The sequence below is a fragment of the Panicum virgatum genome, chromosome 6K (assembly GCF_016808335.1).
Source record: "Panicum virgatum strain AP13 chromosome 6K, P.virgatum_v5, whole genome shotgun sequence".
Taxonomy (NCBI): domain Eukaryota; kingdom Viridiplantae; phylum Streptophyta; class Magnoliopsida; order Poales; family Poaceae; genus Panicum; species Panicum virgatum.
The window spans coordinates 1,706,882-1,718,491 of NC_053141.1; the positions used below are offsets into that span (position 1 = coordinate 1,706,882).

The window sequence follows — 11,610 nt, forward strand, 5'->3', positions numbered from 1 at the left end:
TCGTCAAAAGATTTCCACTTCATTAGAGTAGTGTTTTACTTCACTTGTTACACCTTTAGTGTTGTTGTGGCACTGCTATTCATCTCAGTGGCCATCTCCTTATGTAAAAATGTGTAGGAAGCAATCATTAATTTCAAAGGAAAATGATGCGAATACAGACACTAAACTGGCAGCTTATCAATTGCTTGTCCAATTGTTGTATGTTCTGATCCGAATCATGGAGTGCGTTCTAGATCTTAAATCATGCATGTGCAGCATGAGCCATCACTAGATCCAAGAACAAGAGCCGACCAAGAGAGAAGCCATATTTGTTAGGTGAATCATACAGCTTTCCTGCTGCAGACACAGAGCATCCACATGTTATTGTGTTACCCCAATCTATGCCTTGTACTATATCAGATTCTTGTGTTCATTTGTACTGTACACTGTACTGTTGGTTTATCAAAAAGATGCTTCAGGTTAGAATACATTTTGGTCTATACAGTACATCTAAACTGCAGCCCAATTCCCCACAATCATATACGGAGAAAATTCTGAATAAGTTTTGAACCAGCAATCTTTACAAAAGTCAACGAACCACCATGATTGCAAGATGAATTATATGGTAAATATACATCCATCCATTCTGCACGAGCGCATTAAGATAGTATATATCTGATGAAGCTACAATTAGCTAGTGTACTTGCAGTCAAGCCAATCAATCAACAACGCAGGATAACTCACAAGTTGCAGATTTTTATCACTGCCTCATCACTAGCTAGTGCTAATGATCTTCCATCCTCCTAGTGATCAAACCACCATAGTGCCGCGAGAGCTTGTGGACTGGAACGCACGTCCCTTCAGCTTATCTTGCTCCACTGCAGCTCGCCAGCAGCCTCTCTCAGGTGCAGTCTTGTAGAATAGAAGCGTATATACAAATCGAGCAATGCTGCGTGACGCAGGCGCAGGTTCAGGAACTGGAGCACGCGCGTGCGGTGAACAGCAGCGAGGCCATGTCAACTCCAAGCAGCAGGCCCTGGTGGTGCCGCCATTGGCGGGGCGGCTTGTTGCATGCTACACCTTGTTCCATTCATGGCACCAGCACTAGACAACACCTACGCGATAGTCGCCGGGCACTGCAGGTATAGATATACCTGAATTCTGAAATAGAATTTCACTCTCACTACTGTCTCACATGCATGAACTGACTGCTACTGAACTGTAAAGAGGAACGGAGATCGAGTGACCCACTCAGGCTGCCGATGGCGACGGCAGGATCGGAGGGTCGGATCTGAGAGGCATTGATCATGGAGGTCGATCAGCCAGCCGCCCACAACGATCCATCTCGTCAGGACTGAACAGGCAAACAACCCAATCGTGCCCTCCCAACGCACCATGTTCCAGCAAAAAGTTCATCAGCTTCCTCATCACAATAGTTTTATTTGTATTGTCCCAGGGAGGGTTAGGCATCACCACCGTTAACCTCTGCTACGGCATGCAATTGATCGTTGTGTGTCCTGACTGCCTGACAATAATGTGGTGATTTTATTCCAGTAATTTTTCTTCTGCCACGCACAGAAAGAAAAGAAAAACTGATCGATGATGTTTGAGTTGCATGACGGTATAGAGCACTGTATTGGGGTGGCGAAGTGGCGAGTGGCGACTGGTGGTGAGTGATCTGCAGTTCTTTTTGACTCCATGGAGAAGTAGGCCATTCTTGGCAAGATCATGGATCTCCTAGTGGCCATGTTTTCGGCCTTTCTTTTGGATTCATCCATGTACTGCACTACAGCACTAGAGACACCCCCCAGTACATGTTAGATTATTATACTTTATACATGTGTGTGTACAAAGTATAAACCACACGTTTCGTATACGATAAAAAAATACAGCAATAATTCAGGCAATCCTGTTGCATTGGCGAATGCATTATAAATAGCTGCCCCCGCTGCACTGCACTACTCACCAAGCAGCAGCAAGCAAGTGCTCACTCGCTCATCTTCTTCTTCTTCTTCTTCTTCTTCTTCCCCTGGGCATTAGCTGAAGATCGATGAGCCGCGGCGCCCAGATGAAGAGCTTTGTCAGGGTCCTGATCCTCGTGCAGGTGGCCGCCGCCCTGCTGGCCGGCGGCCCCGTCGCCGCCGAGCTGAGCATGGGCTACTACGGCATGACCTGCCCGTTCGCCGAGTACATCGTCCGCAACGTCGTCAGCGAGGCCCTGGCGAAGGACCCCACCCTCGCCGCCGGCCTCCTCCGGCTGCACTTCCACGACTGCTTCGTGCAGGGCTGCGACGCGTCGGTGCTGCTGGACTCGACGGACGGCAACACGGCGGAGAAGGACGCGCCGGCGAACCTGAGCCTGCGCGGCTTCGAGGTGATGGACGCCGTCAAGGAGGCCCTGGAGGCGTGGTGCCCCGGCGTGGTCTCCTGCGCCGACGCCCTGGCGCTGGCCGCCCGCGACGCCGTGTTCATGGCGCGCGGGCCCTACTACGGCGTGCCCCTCGGCCGCCGCGACGGCACCCGCTCCGTCGCCTCCGACACCTTCCTGGCGCTCCCGCCGCCGCTCAAGAACCTGACGCTCCTCATCCAGATCTTCGACAACGTCGGGCTCGACGTCCACGACTTGGTGGCGCTGTCCGGCGGCCACACGCTGGGTGTCGCGCACTGCGCCAGCTTCAAGGACCGGCTGCAGGCGGATGCGGAGACGCTGGACTCGTCGCTGGCCAAGTCGCTGGGCTCCGCCTGCGGGGGCGGCGACTCGGGGACGACGGCGCCGTTCGACCGGACGAGCACACGCTTCGACGGCGTGTACTACAAGGAGCTGACCTCGCGGCGGGGGCTCCTGAGCTCGGACCAGACGCTGTTCGAGTCGCCGGAGACCAAGGAGATCGTGAGCATGTTCGCCATGTACCCGGACTACTTCTTCTATTCGTTCCAGCAGGGGATGTACAAGATGGGGCAGATCAACCTCAAGGAAGGCGACGAGGGCGAGATCAGGAAGACATGCAGGGTCATCAACGACTCCTCCTAATAATCGATCCCAAGTACTCTACTTTACATACTACATGCAGGCAGCTCGTCTATACTGTCGGACGATCTGTTTGCATTGTCAACAATCAAGTGTGTTGTGTGTGAAATCATCGTGTGCTTATAGACAGTAAGTAGGTGCATGGCTTGTGTAAAAGTAAAACAAGCAGGCATGGCACTGGTGTGCCCAGCATGCATCAAGGTAGAAGCTAAGGAAGCTGAAAGCAAATAATGGGGTGGTGGTGTAATAATATATAAATTTATGTATTGTGAAAAATAATATAACTGGATAATCAAGGATTTGCAAAAATACCCCTTGCACGCATATAGTACTATATACGACTATACCTATAAAGTGTCCAAGTGCCTTACTGTAACGACTATGTGTGGCACTGGCAGAGTCAAAAAGATACCTTCGAATAAAACCCATGGGGGTGGCTGAAGTCTGTCAGACAATATAGGAAATTGTAGTGCTTTCTCCTTGAACAAATGAGTAGTTGAGCTAGTAATGTCTCTTCTTAAGTTTTCTCAATGTTATAAAAATAGTGTAGGGTCAAATTCTTGTCAAGAAAAAAATAGTTTAGTTATCCTCGATTTGCGGATTCCGTTAAGTGGGTTCAAATTTTGCACTATAAGAATCTGGTTAAGTTGGAATTTGTAAAACTCCTTGGTAATATTCGTTCTACTTTTATGTACAGCTTCTGCTACAAAAGCCTAGTGATTAAGCATCAACCTCCAGTAGGCCTTCATCAAGACCCAAGAAAGGTGGTTTAGTTCACCACCACATCACAAAAGTGTATTTGTAGGCCAAAAGATTCTTGAAATTTGAGCGGAACTCTTTTTTTTTTTGAGGGAATCATTGTCGACGCAGCAGCAAAGGACGCGGGCCCAGGAATTTTGCTGCTGGAGCGAGAGACATGGGCTTGTCGGCCTTAGAAACGGCGCCCGGCCCAAGGGCAGGTGTCATAGGTTCCGAATTGGGCTGGGCCTGGCGGGTGGAGCCATTGCTCAGTGGGCCACGAAAATTATGGAAAAGACAAAGTACCGAGATCACCCAGAAATCATATACATCTTCCGGAAGATTTTTTCTTCCCCAACTTCCAGTGTTTGAGTTTCGTGCAAACTATTTCATCCGTTGGATCTTCCCAATCCTAACCTCCTTCTTCCTCCCGCCCACTTCCTCTCCCTTCCTCCCTATGCGCCGCCGCCGCCGCCACCTGAGCCTGTCCGTCTGCCCGCGTCCTCGCGAGCGCCTGCACATCCACCTGCCTGCCGTGCGATGCGTGCTGCTGTTCGCCGCCGCTTTTGCTCCTGCTAGCCGCCGCCGCCACTTGCTCCTGCTGCGTGCTGCTGCTGCTTTGTTGTGCTGCTAGCCGCCGCCGCCGCTTGCTGCTGCTTTGTTGCTGCTGTGCTGCTGCTGCTAGCCGCCGCCGCCGCCGCCGCTTGCTGCTGCTTTGTGCTGCTAGCTGCCGCCGCGGCCACCGCTTGCTGCCGCCGCGGCCACCGCTTGCTGCTGCGCCGATGCCGCCCGAGCGCGCCGGAGCCGGAGAAGATGAAGGAAGATGTTGAGTTCAATATTTTTAAAATATTGATTCAATATTTTCGAAACACTGATTCAACATTTCTCAATTGTTGAATCAACATTTTCAAAATATTAGTTCAATATTTTTAAAATATTGGTTCAATATTTTTTAATTAAATGGATTTTATTGGATTTTGTAGGTAACTTGCTTAACTATCTTCCACAAGATGTATAGGAGCCCCAAGATCAGGATGTCCTCTCCCGCTCAAAAAAAAACCCAGGATGTCCTCTCTCTCTCAAAAAAGAAAAAAAGGGAAAGGACTGGAGAACCGAAAGAAACGTAGTAAATAAAAAGGATGAACCGGAGAAGTTCCCATGCATGTTTTTTCCCCCTTTCCAAAGAGTCACAAAGCTTAGACTCCGGGTGTTGTGGAAGGATGATGATGATGGGGAAAAGGCCGGCGCATACATATTATGCCTCGTGACGGAATTGACGCGCACCAACTCCTTTTTTTTTTAAGAAAAATGTTCTCGTGCAGCACTTGGCTGATATTCTTGTGGAGCCGAACCCCATTCCGGAATATATATATAGGAACGCTAGCTAGCTCATGTATGGTTCTCGTGGAGGTCGAATAATTATATCCACGCAAACCTCAATTCCTCGCTGATTAACAATTTTTTTTAGCGATTTTGGTGTTCTTGCCCCTATTTCAAACTCAAATGGTGATTTTATCCTTATTTTTTCAAATGTGTGATTTTGCCCCTACTTTTCCAAAACGAAGGCGCCGTTTACCCCTATTTTTAACTCTGTTAACTAGAGGCCCACCAAAAAAAGAAACAGATTGGAAAAATATTCAAAGTACTGAGAAAAGACAACATTACCCCTCGTCTTATCTAAAAGCTCTCCTTCCGTCTCATCTCCAAGTCACCTGCCCGTGCCCAAATCACAAGCAGCTGGCGGCGGAAGCAAGCAGCAGCAAGCAGAACAGCAGGCGGCGACGGCGGCTGCGGGAGCAAGCGTGGCCAGGCTTGGCCTCGCGCAGCACGCAGGAACAGGCACGCGGAACGGCGGAAGGCAGGGGTAGGCTCGTGCGCCCCTAGGCGCGGGCGTGCGCGGCGGGCGGTGGCTTCTCGGCTCAGGCTTGTGCGTTCGCACGGGCGCGGGAGCACGCGGCGGCACCAGGCCAGAGGAGCGGGGCGGAGCTCTCGTCGTCCACGTCTGTTCCCTCACCTCCCCTCGCGCTGCCGCTGCACGCCGTGGCCTCCCCTGGGCGCGCTGGCCGCGGGCTGCCTCGTCCTGCCTTTGTCTGAAGCCGTTGGCCGAGCCGCCACCGCGCTCGTCGCGGACCACCCTCGCACGGCCCTGCACCACGCCACGCCGCCCCGTCCCGCCGCTGGGCGCTGGCCGAGTCGCCGGCCCTGCCCCTGGGTGGCCATGGCTCGGTCTTGGCCGGCTAGACCTCCTTTGACCGGTGGGGCCCGCTGGCAAGAGGGTGTTAGGATTTAGGAGGGCTGGATGTTGTGAAAGAAGGGCAAAATCGCATAGGGCATATCTGCCTTTTTACTACATATTTGACACCGTTAACACCTTCTAACAGATTAGGGGTAAACTGGAGCTTCGTTTTTAAAAAGTGACACCTTCTAACAAATTAGGGGTAAACTGGAGCTTCGTTTTTAAAAAGCAAGGGTAAAATCGCACAAAACAAAAAGAAGGGGTAAAACCACCATTGGCACTCAAAACAGGGGCAAGAACGCCAAAACCTTTTTTTTATTTATTTGCGCACCAAAAAATGGACTAATCAGTTGTTTTTACGTACGATATTCATTATTTACCTTTCGTCGGCCAAAAAAAACAGAAAACTCTCTCTCTGTGTGTGAAAAAGAGAAAAGAAAACGGAAAAAGAAAAGAGAAGAAAAAATGTATTTGTGTGCAGCACGTTGTTGCTGGGTAAGCATGGGCGCGGGTCGATCGCCGTTTGCTGCAGCCTGCAGGTCGCAGGTTGCCCCGTCGTATCGAATGGCTCGTTTTTGGCAGACGAGGTGAGATATCTGATCTGATTTTTGCATTGGTCTCGGAATGAATAAACAAACAGTGCCTGCCTGCAACTGTAACAGCAGGAGCCGACGGTCACTGCGTTCGGCAGACTGGAGCTGGAGGCTGGAGCTGGAGTGCTGTGAGAGAAAAACACTGTTGCCTGGCTGGTGGCTGGAGGCTGGAGCTGGAGGTATGTGAGAAGAATTCACTGTAGCGCTGGAGTGCTATATCACCAGCCGAACACAGTGGGTATTGATTGATGGTTTGGTCCAAACCACCACTAATAATAATAATCAACGCAGCAGTAGCAGCTAGCGTCCACTTTGCTTGCTGCGGACTCAAACGAACAGAGACGCCCCGCCTGCGCCAGCTCGGACGAGCCCATCCCAGATCTCGATGCACCACCAACACACACCGACACACGCGCGGGCGAAGAGCTGCTGCAATGTACGTACGTGAATCGTGATCAAAACAACAGCAGCAGTAGCATTCCGTGCTACTTACTGCGTTCGGCTGGTCTTGTAGCCTCCAGCGCTACAGTAATTTCCTCTCACACTACTCCAGCCACCAGCTCCAATTCCAGCCAGCCCAACAGTATTTTTCTCTTGTACCATTCTAGCTCCAGCCTCCAGCTCCAGCCTGACGAACGCGGTGAGTAGCACAAGGGGTATACCAAACCACACCAGACGCTAAAATAAAGGGTCTAAAAAGCGACAAAAATAGTGAGTTGTTGCTGTTGGTACAGAGTAGAACGAACAAGAGGCCAAAAGGGGTTATCGGCTCCAGCTGCCTTGGAAAAAATGGACGATGGCCGCGAGATGCGTGGTTTTCAGTTGCTTCTTCCGCAGATGAATCCAACCCGGGAATCAGTGAAGCTGAGCTGCGATCGAGCTTGAACCCAGCTGAAGCACACGTCACGCGGCGCCGCCATGTCGCCGGCCTCTTTCTAGCTACTAGTCTTAAGCCGCAAGAATAGCCGGCAGGATAAAAAGTAAAAATCTGGATGGAATAAAACCAAGGGATAAAATCCTTTTGCAGTCCTGACCTGTAATTACTCGGAGCCGGCGGATAATTACTGCTCCGAGATAGGGTAGGATCGCAACTCCTCGCGGAGTCGAGTCGAGGCCGATCCAACAGGGGGCAGAGCAGATCGACCGGCCCGAAATCCACCACCACCGACAGGTGGCCCCACCTCGCCAGGAAATTATCTTATCCGTCCGATACCCTGTGGCAGCAGCCGGATCCAATGATCCAGCCCCACACCCGCTACCGCTAGCACCGGCACGCGGGCCCCACCGACCCGGACCCGATTTTCAAATCTTCAACAAACCATGCCGACGCGCCACGCGCGGACCCCAGCCCACTGACGAGCGGGCCCACGTTCATCCCCGCCCCCACACGTCGGCCAGCGCGCTGCACACCTCCGTGTATGTATACCGCTGTTATCCGACGTGGAGGCCGAGACCCACCCGAAGCTGCTGCTGATCTACCGCGCGCGGGGTAATCGGATCGGATAATCACGCGCGGTTAATAATCCTAATCCTAATCCTACTCCCTCTCGCAAGCCAGGCCCCAGGCTCCTCTCCCCTCTATAAAACCCAGGCAAGGCAGAGGCCTCCCCTCCCCAGCAATCGATTCGCCCACCAGCAACCAGGACGCCCTCGATTGCTTGCTTGCTTGCTTTCCGTGTAGCCGAAGAATCAATCCGTCCACCGTCTCGTCGCGCTCGTTGGTTGGTTCGTTGGCCTCAGCCCTTTGCGAATCAATGGCGCCCCTCGGAGACGGAGCCGATTCCGCGGCGTCGCCCAACCTGGTGGTGTCGTTCGGCGAGATGCTCATCGACTTCGTCCCCGACGTGGCGGGCCTCTCGCTCGCCGAGTCGGGGGGCTTCGTCAAGGCCCCCGGCGGCGCGCCCGCCAACGTCGCCTGCGCCATCTCCAAGCTCGGCGGATCCTCCGCCTTCCTCGGCAAGGTATACTATATCACTATCACCTCCTCTAGTATAGCTTCAATCGTTTCGCCTCGGTCGATCGGATTGCTCTGCTTCTAGTTCTAGGCTTCTAGCTAGGGGTGGTTAATTACTCGTCGTCGCTGGAGATTCCGCACGAATCCCGCCGGCCGTCCGGCCCGCGCCTAGATCCGGTGGCGCCGGGTGGCCGGTCGGCCGTTTGGTTGGTGAGCAGCTTAGGTGATCTGCTGGCGGCGGATCTGATCTGTGGGCGGGCAATCTCGCGATCCGCGCGCCGCGTTCGTCGGGGATCCGGATCTGCGCATTGCGCCGGAGGATCCGGCGGCGAGATCTGCCGGCGATCGCCGGGCCGGGCCGGTCCGGGGCGGGCGTTGACCGGCGCCTTGCGACGTGATGTGATGCCGCTTTGAATCTGAGGCGCACGATTTATTTCTGGGCGAGATGCTATTTTCGGGTAGGAAAATCTTTGCGCCCGTGTCCTCGGCCGCATCATTCGACGGGCGGGCGGACGGGCGGACGAAAGGAGAAGCCGCTACGCACTGACGCTGTACTGACGCACTGACGCCACGGCGGCACAGACGAGCTGTTTGTTCTTGTCGCCGCGTGACCTCACCTCACTCGCGCATCTTGCTATTTCCGCCGTCGACCCCTCTACTTTGTTCGAGTTCCTGACGCAGTATTATCACGCGATTAGGGGAAAAAATATTTGTTGAATTTGTAAACGACGCCTACCAATTTGGTGCTAGTTTATTTTATTTAGTTGCTTGTTTGTTTATATTCATATTTATGCTAACAAATTGCAAAAGCCAAAAAGGTAATCTAGTGGTGGGATTTTTGGGGGCCGCGGATGGGGCCCAGCACGTGGTAGCCGTGCGGCGTTGAAAGTGGGTTTTGCTTGCCTCACGGAGCTGCAGCTGTGTTTGGCGGCCTTTGGGGTCACGCGTGGGCGCCTACGTACACACACACTCTGCTGCCGGTGCCGGCATGCCTGCTCACTACTGTACACGCACGGACCAGTATTGTAGTACATGCATTTTTGTTAACGTTATTGACCACCCTCTGGGGTTACGAGGTGTCATTGTGGGCCCCGTCCGGTTAATAAGTCATTCTGTGCCACTGGGGCCTGGCTGACTCGGATCTGACACCGGCTCGTCCGTTGGTGGCAGTTGGGGTCACCTTGGCGCCTTGCCGTCGGTCGGATTGGATCGGATCCTCCAAGAACCCAAAGCTGCAATTGTTTAAGCACAGCGAAACCATATTCTCCTTCGTTTCCTCATTTATTAATGTTCTAAGCTTACATCTGCTCAGGTATGGAAAAGTCCTCTGCAATTAAGAAACTCACTAGTCAATGAAAAAACAAACATTTGTTAACACTGCCAAGAACTTGGTATATAAAACCTGCATCTGCGCAACGCAGTAGTAAGTAGTAATAATGTGGTAAACATGTGTCGTGCTGCTGCTGAAATGTTGAGTACTGATCTCACCTTTGTTGATCTGTGTTATATTCGCTAATCGATTCCTGCTCCTCGCAGTTCGGCGACGACGAGTTCGGGCACATGCTGGTGAACATCCTGAAACAGAACGGCGTCAACGCGGAGGGCTGCCTCTTCGACCAGCACGCGCGCACCGCGCTCGCCTTCGTCACCCTCAAGAAGAACGGCGAGCGCGAGTTCATGTTCTACCGCAACCCCAGCGCCGACATGCTGCTCACCGAGGCCGAGCTCAACCTCGACCTCATCCGCCGCGCCAAGATCTTCCACTACGGCTCCATCTCGCTCATCTCCGAGCCCTGCCGCGGCGCCCACCTCGCCGCCATGCGCGCCGCCAAGGCCGCCGGCATCCTCTGCTCCTACGACCCCAACGTGCGCCTCCCGCTCTGGCCCTCGGAGGAGGCCGCCAGGACCGGCATCCTCAGCATCTGGAAGGAGGCCGACTTCATCAAGGTCAGCGACGACGAGGTCGCCTTCCTCACCCAGGGGGACGCCACCGACGAGAAGAACGTGCTCTCGCTCTGGTTCGACAGCCTCAAGCTCCTCATCGTCACCGACGGCGACAAGGGATGCAGATACTTCACCAAGGTCCGCCGCGCCGGCCTCGTTTATTTACTTACTCGTATTATTTATTACTTATTTGCGATGCGATTCTTGGATGAACCGACGGCTGGTGGTCGGCTGCTAACTGACAAGTTCCTCGATCACGTGCAGGACTTCAAGGGCAGCGTGCCCGGCTACAAGGTGAACACCATCGACACCACCGGCGCCGGTGACGCCTTCGTCGGCTCCCTCCTCGTCAATGTCGCCAAGGACGACAACATCTTCCACGTATGATTATTCCTCATTAATCCAAATTTAGCAAACTAATACCACATCTGTGTAACTAAGTGTTGCTAACCATGCCGTTGGTGTCAAATGTTCAGAACGAGGAGAAGCTCCGCGAGGCGCTCAAGTTCTCCAACGCCTGCGGCGCCATCTGCACCACCCAGAAGGGCGCCATCCCGGCGCTGCCCACCGTCGCCGCCGCGCAGGAGCTCATCGCCAAGGGCAACTAGACGCCGCTGCTGCGGCCCACCACCACCACCGCGCCGCCTTGGTCGCCCCTCGACGTCATCCTTTGAATTCATATCATTAGGAGATTGTTAGCTGCTCTTCTTAATTATTAGATGGCTGGTGTTCTCGTGCGGGTTAATTTAGTTCAGTGTGGTGTGCGGTGTGTGAGATGAACATGGTTTTCGCCCGGGGCATTAATAAAAAGTTGGCATGCGTGGTGGATTTTTTTTACAAATTGATCTGAAATGGTGTCGTGTGATTGGAAAAGCCGCTGTAATTCAGCTTTCGTTGATATTTAGTCTAAATTTGAAACCAACGTTTTTCAGGTGTGAATTTGTTTATGTGGTTCCATTCCGAAATTATTTTCGTATTTAGTAGCATCTTTGTTCAGGAATTCACCAAGAGTCAGCAGCATCTTAAAACGTGCAACTTTAGAACCTGTCTATTCTAAACTTTTTATCTATTTTCTATAATTCTATCGACATCCAATTTTTTTTAATTTTTACCACGTTAAATTCCCTTTCTCTTCTCC

The 11,610-nt window shown here is 52.6% G+C and overlaps 2 protein-coding genes across 2 annotated transcripts; both read left to right on the top strand.

The window, feature by feature from the left end:
• The first annotated feature begins 1,953 nt into the window (after positions 1 to 1,953).
• Positions 1,954 to 3,316, top strand: LOC120711181 (peroxidase 47-like). Its single transcript, XM_039996636.1, has one exon. It carries the CDS (start codon positions 2,030 to 2,032, stop codon positions 3,008 to 3,010), a length of 981 nt encoding a protein of 326 aa, XP_039852570.1. The 5' UTR covers positions 1,954 to 2,029; the 3' UTR covers positions 3,011 to 3,316.
• A 4,784-nt stretch (positions 3,317 to 8,100) lies between these two features.
• Positions 8,101 to 11,403, top strand: LOC120711183 (fructokinase-2-like). Its single transcript, XM_039996638.1, has 4 exons — positions 8,101 to 8,535; positions 10,065 to 10,610; positions 10,737 to 10,853; positions 10,949 to 11,403. The coding sequence occupies exons 1-4, from the start codon at positions 8,329 to 8,331 to the stop codon at positions 11,078 to 11,080; spliced, it is 1,002 nt and encodes a 333-aa protein (XP_039852572.1). The 5' UTR covers positions 8,101 to 8,328; the 3' UTR covers positions 11,081 to 11,403.
• The last annotated feature ends 207 nt before the right edge of the window (positions 11,404 to 11,610 follow it).

Excerpts from the sequence above, each read along its gene's own strand:
- LOC120711181 (XM_039996636.1), top strand. The coding sequence starts at position 2,030 with ATGAGCCGCGGCGCCCAGATGAAGAGCTTTGTCAGGGTCCTGATCCTC.
- LOC120711183 (XM_039996638.1), top strand. The coding sequence starts at position 8,329 with ATGGCGCCCCTCGGAGACGGAGCCGATTCCGCGGCGTCGCCCAACCTG. Across the intron at positions 8,536-10,064 it reads CCTCCGCCTTCCTCGGCAAG|TTCGGCGACGACGAGTTCGG; the intron begins GTATACTATATC and ends TGCTCCTCGCAG. Across the intron at positions 10,854-10,948 it reads AGGACGACAACATCTTCCAC|AACGAGGAGAAGCTCCGCGA; the intron begins GTATGATTATTC and ends TCAAATGTTCAG.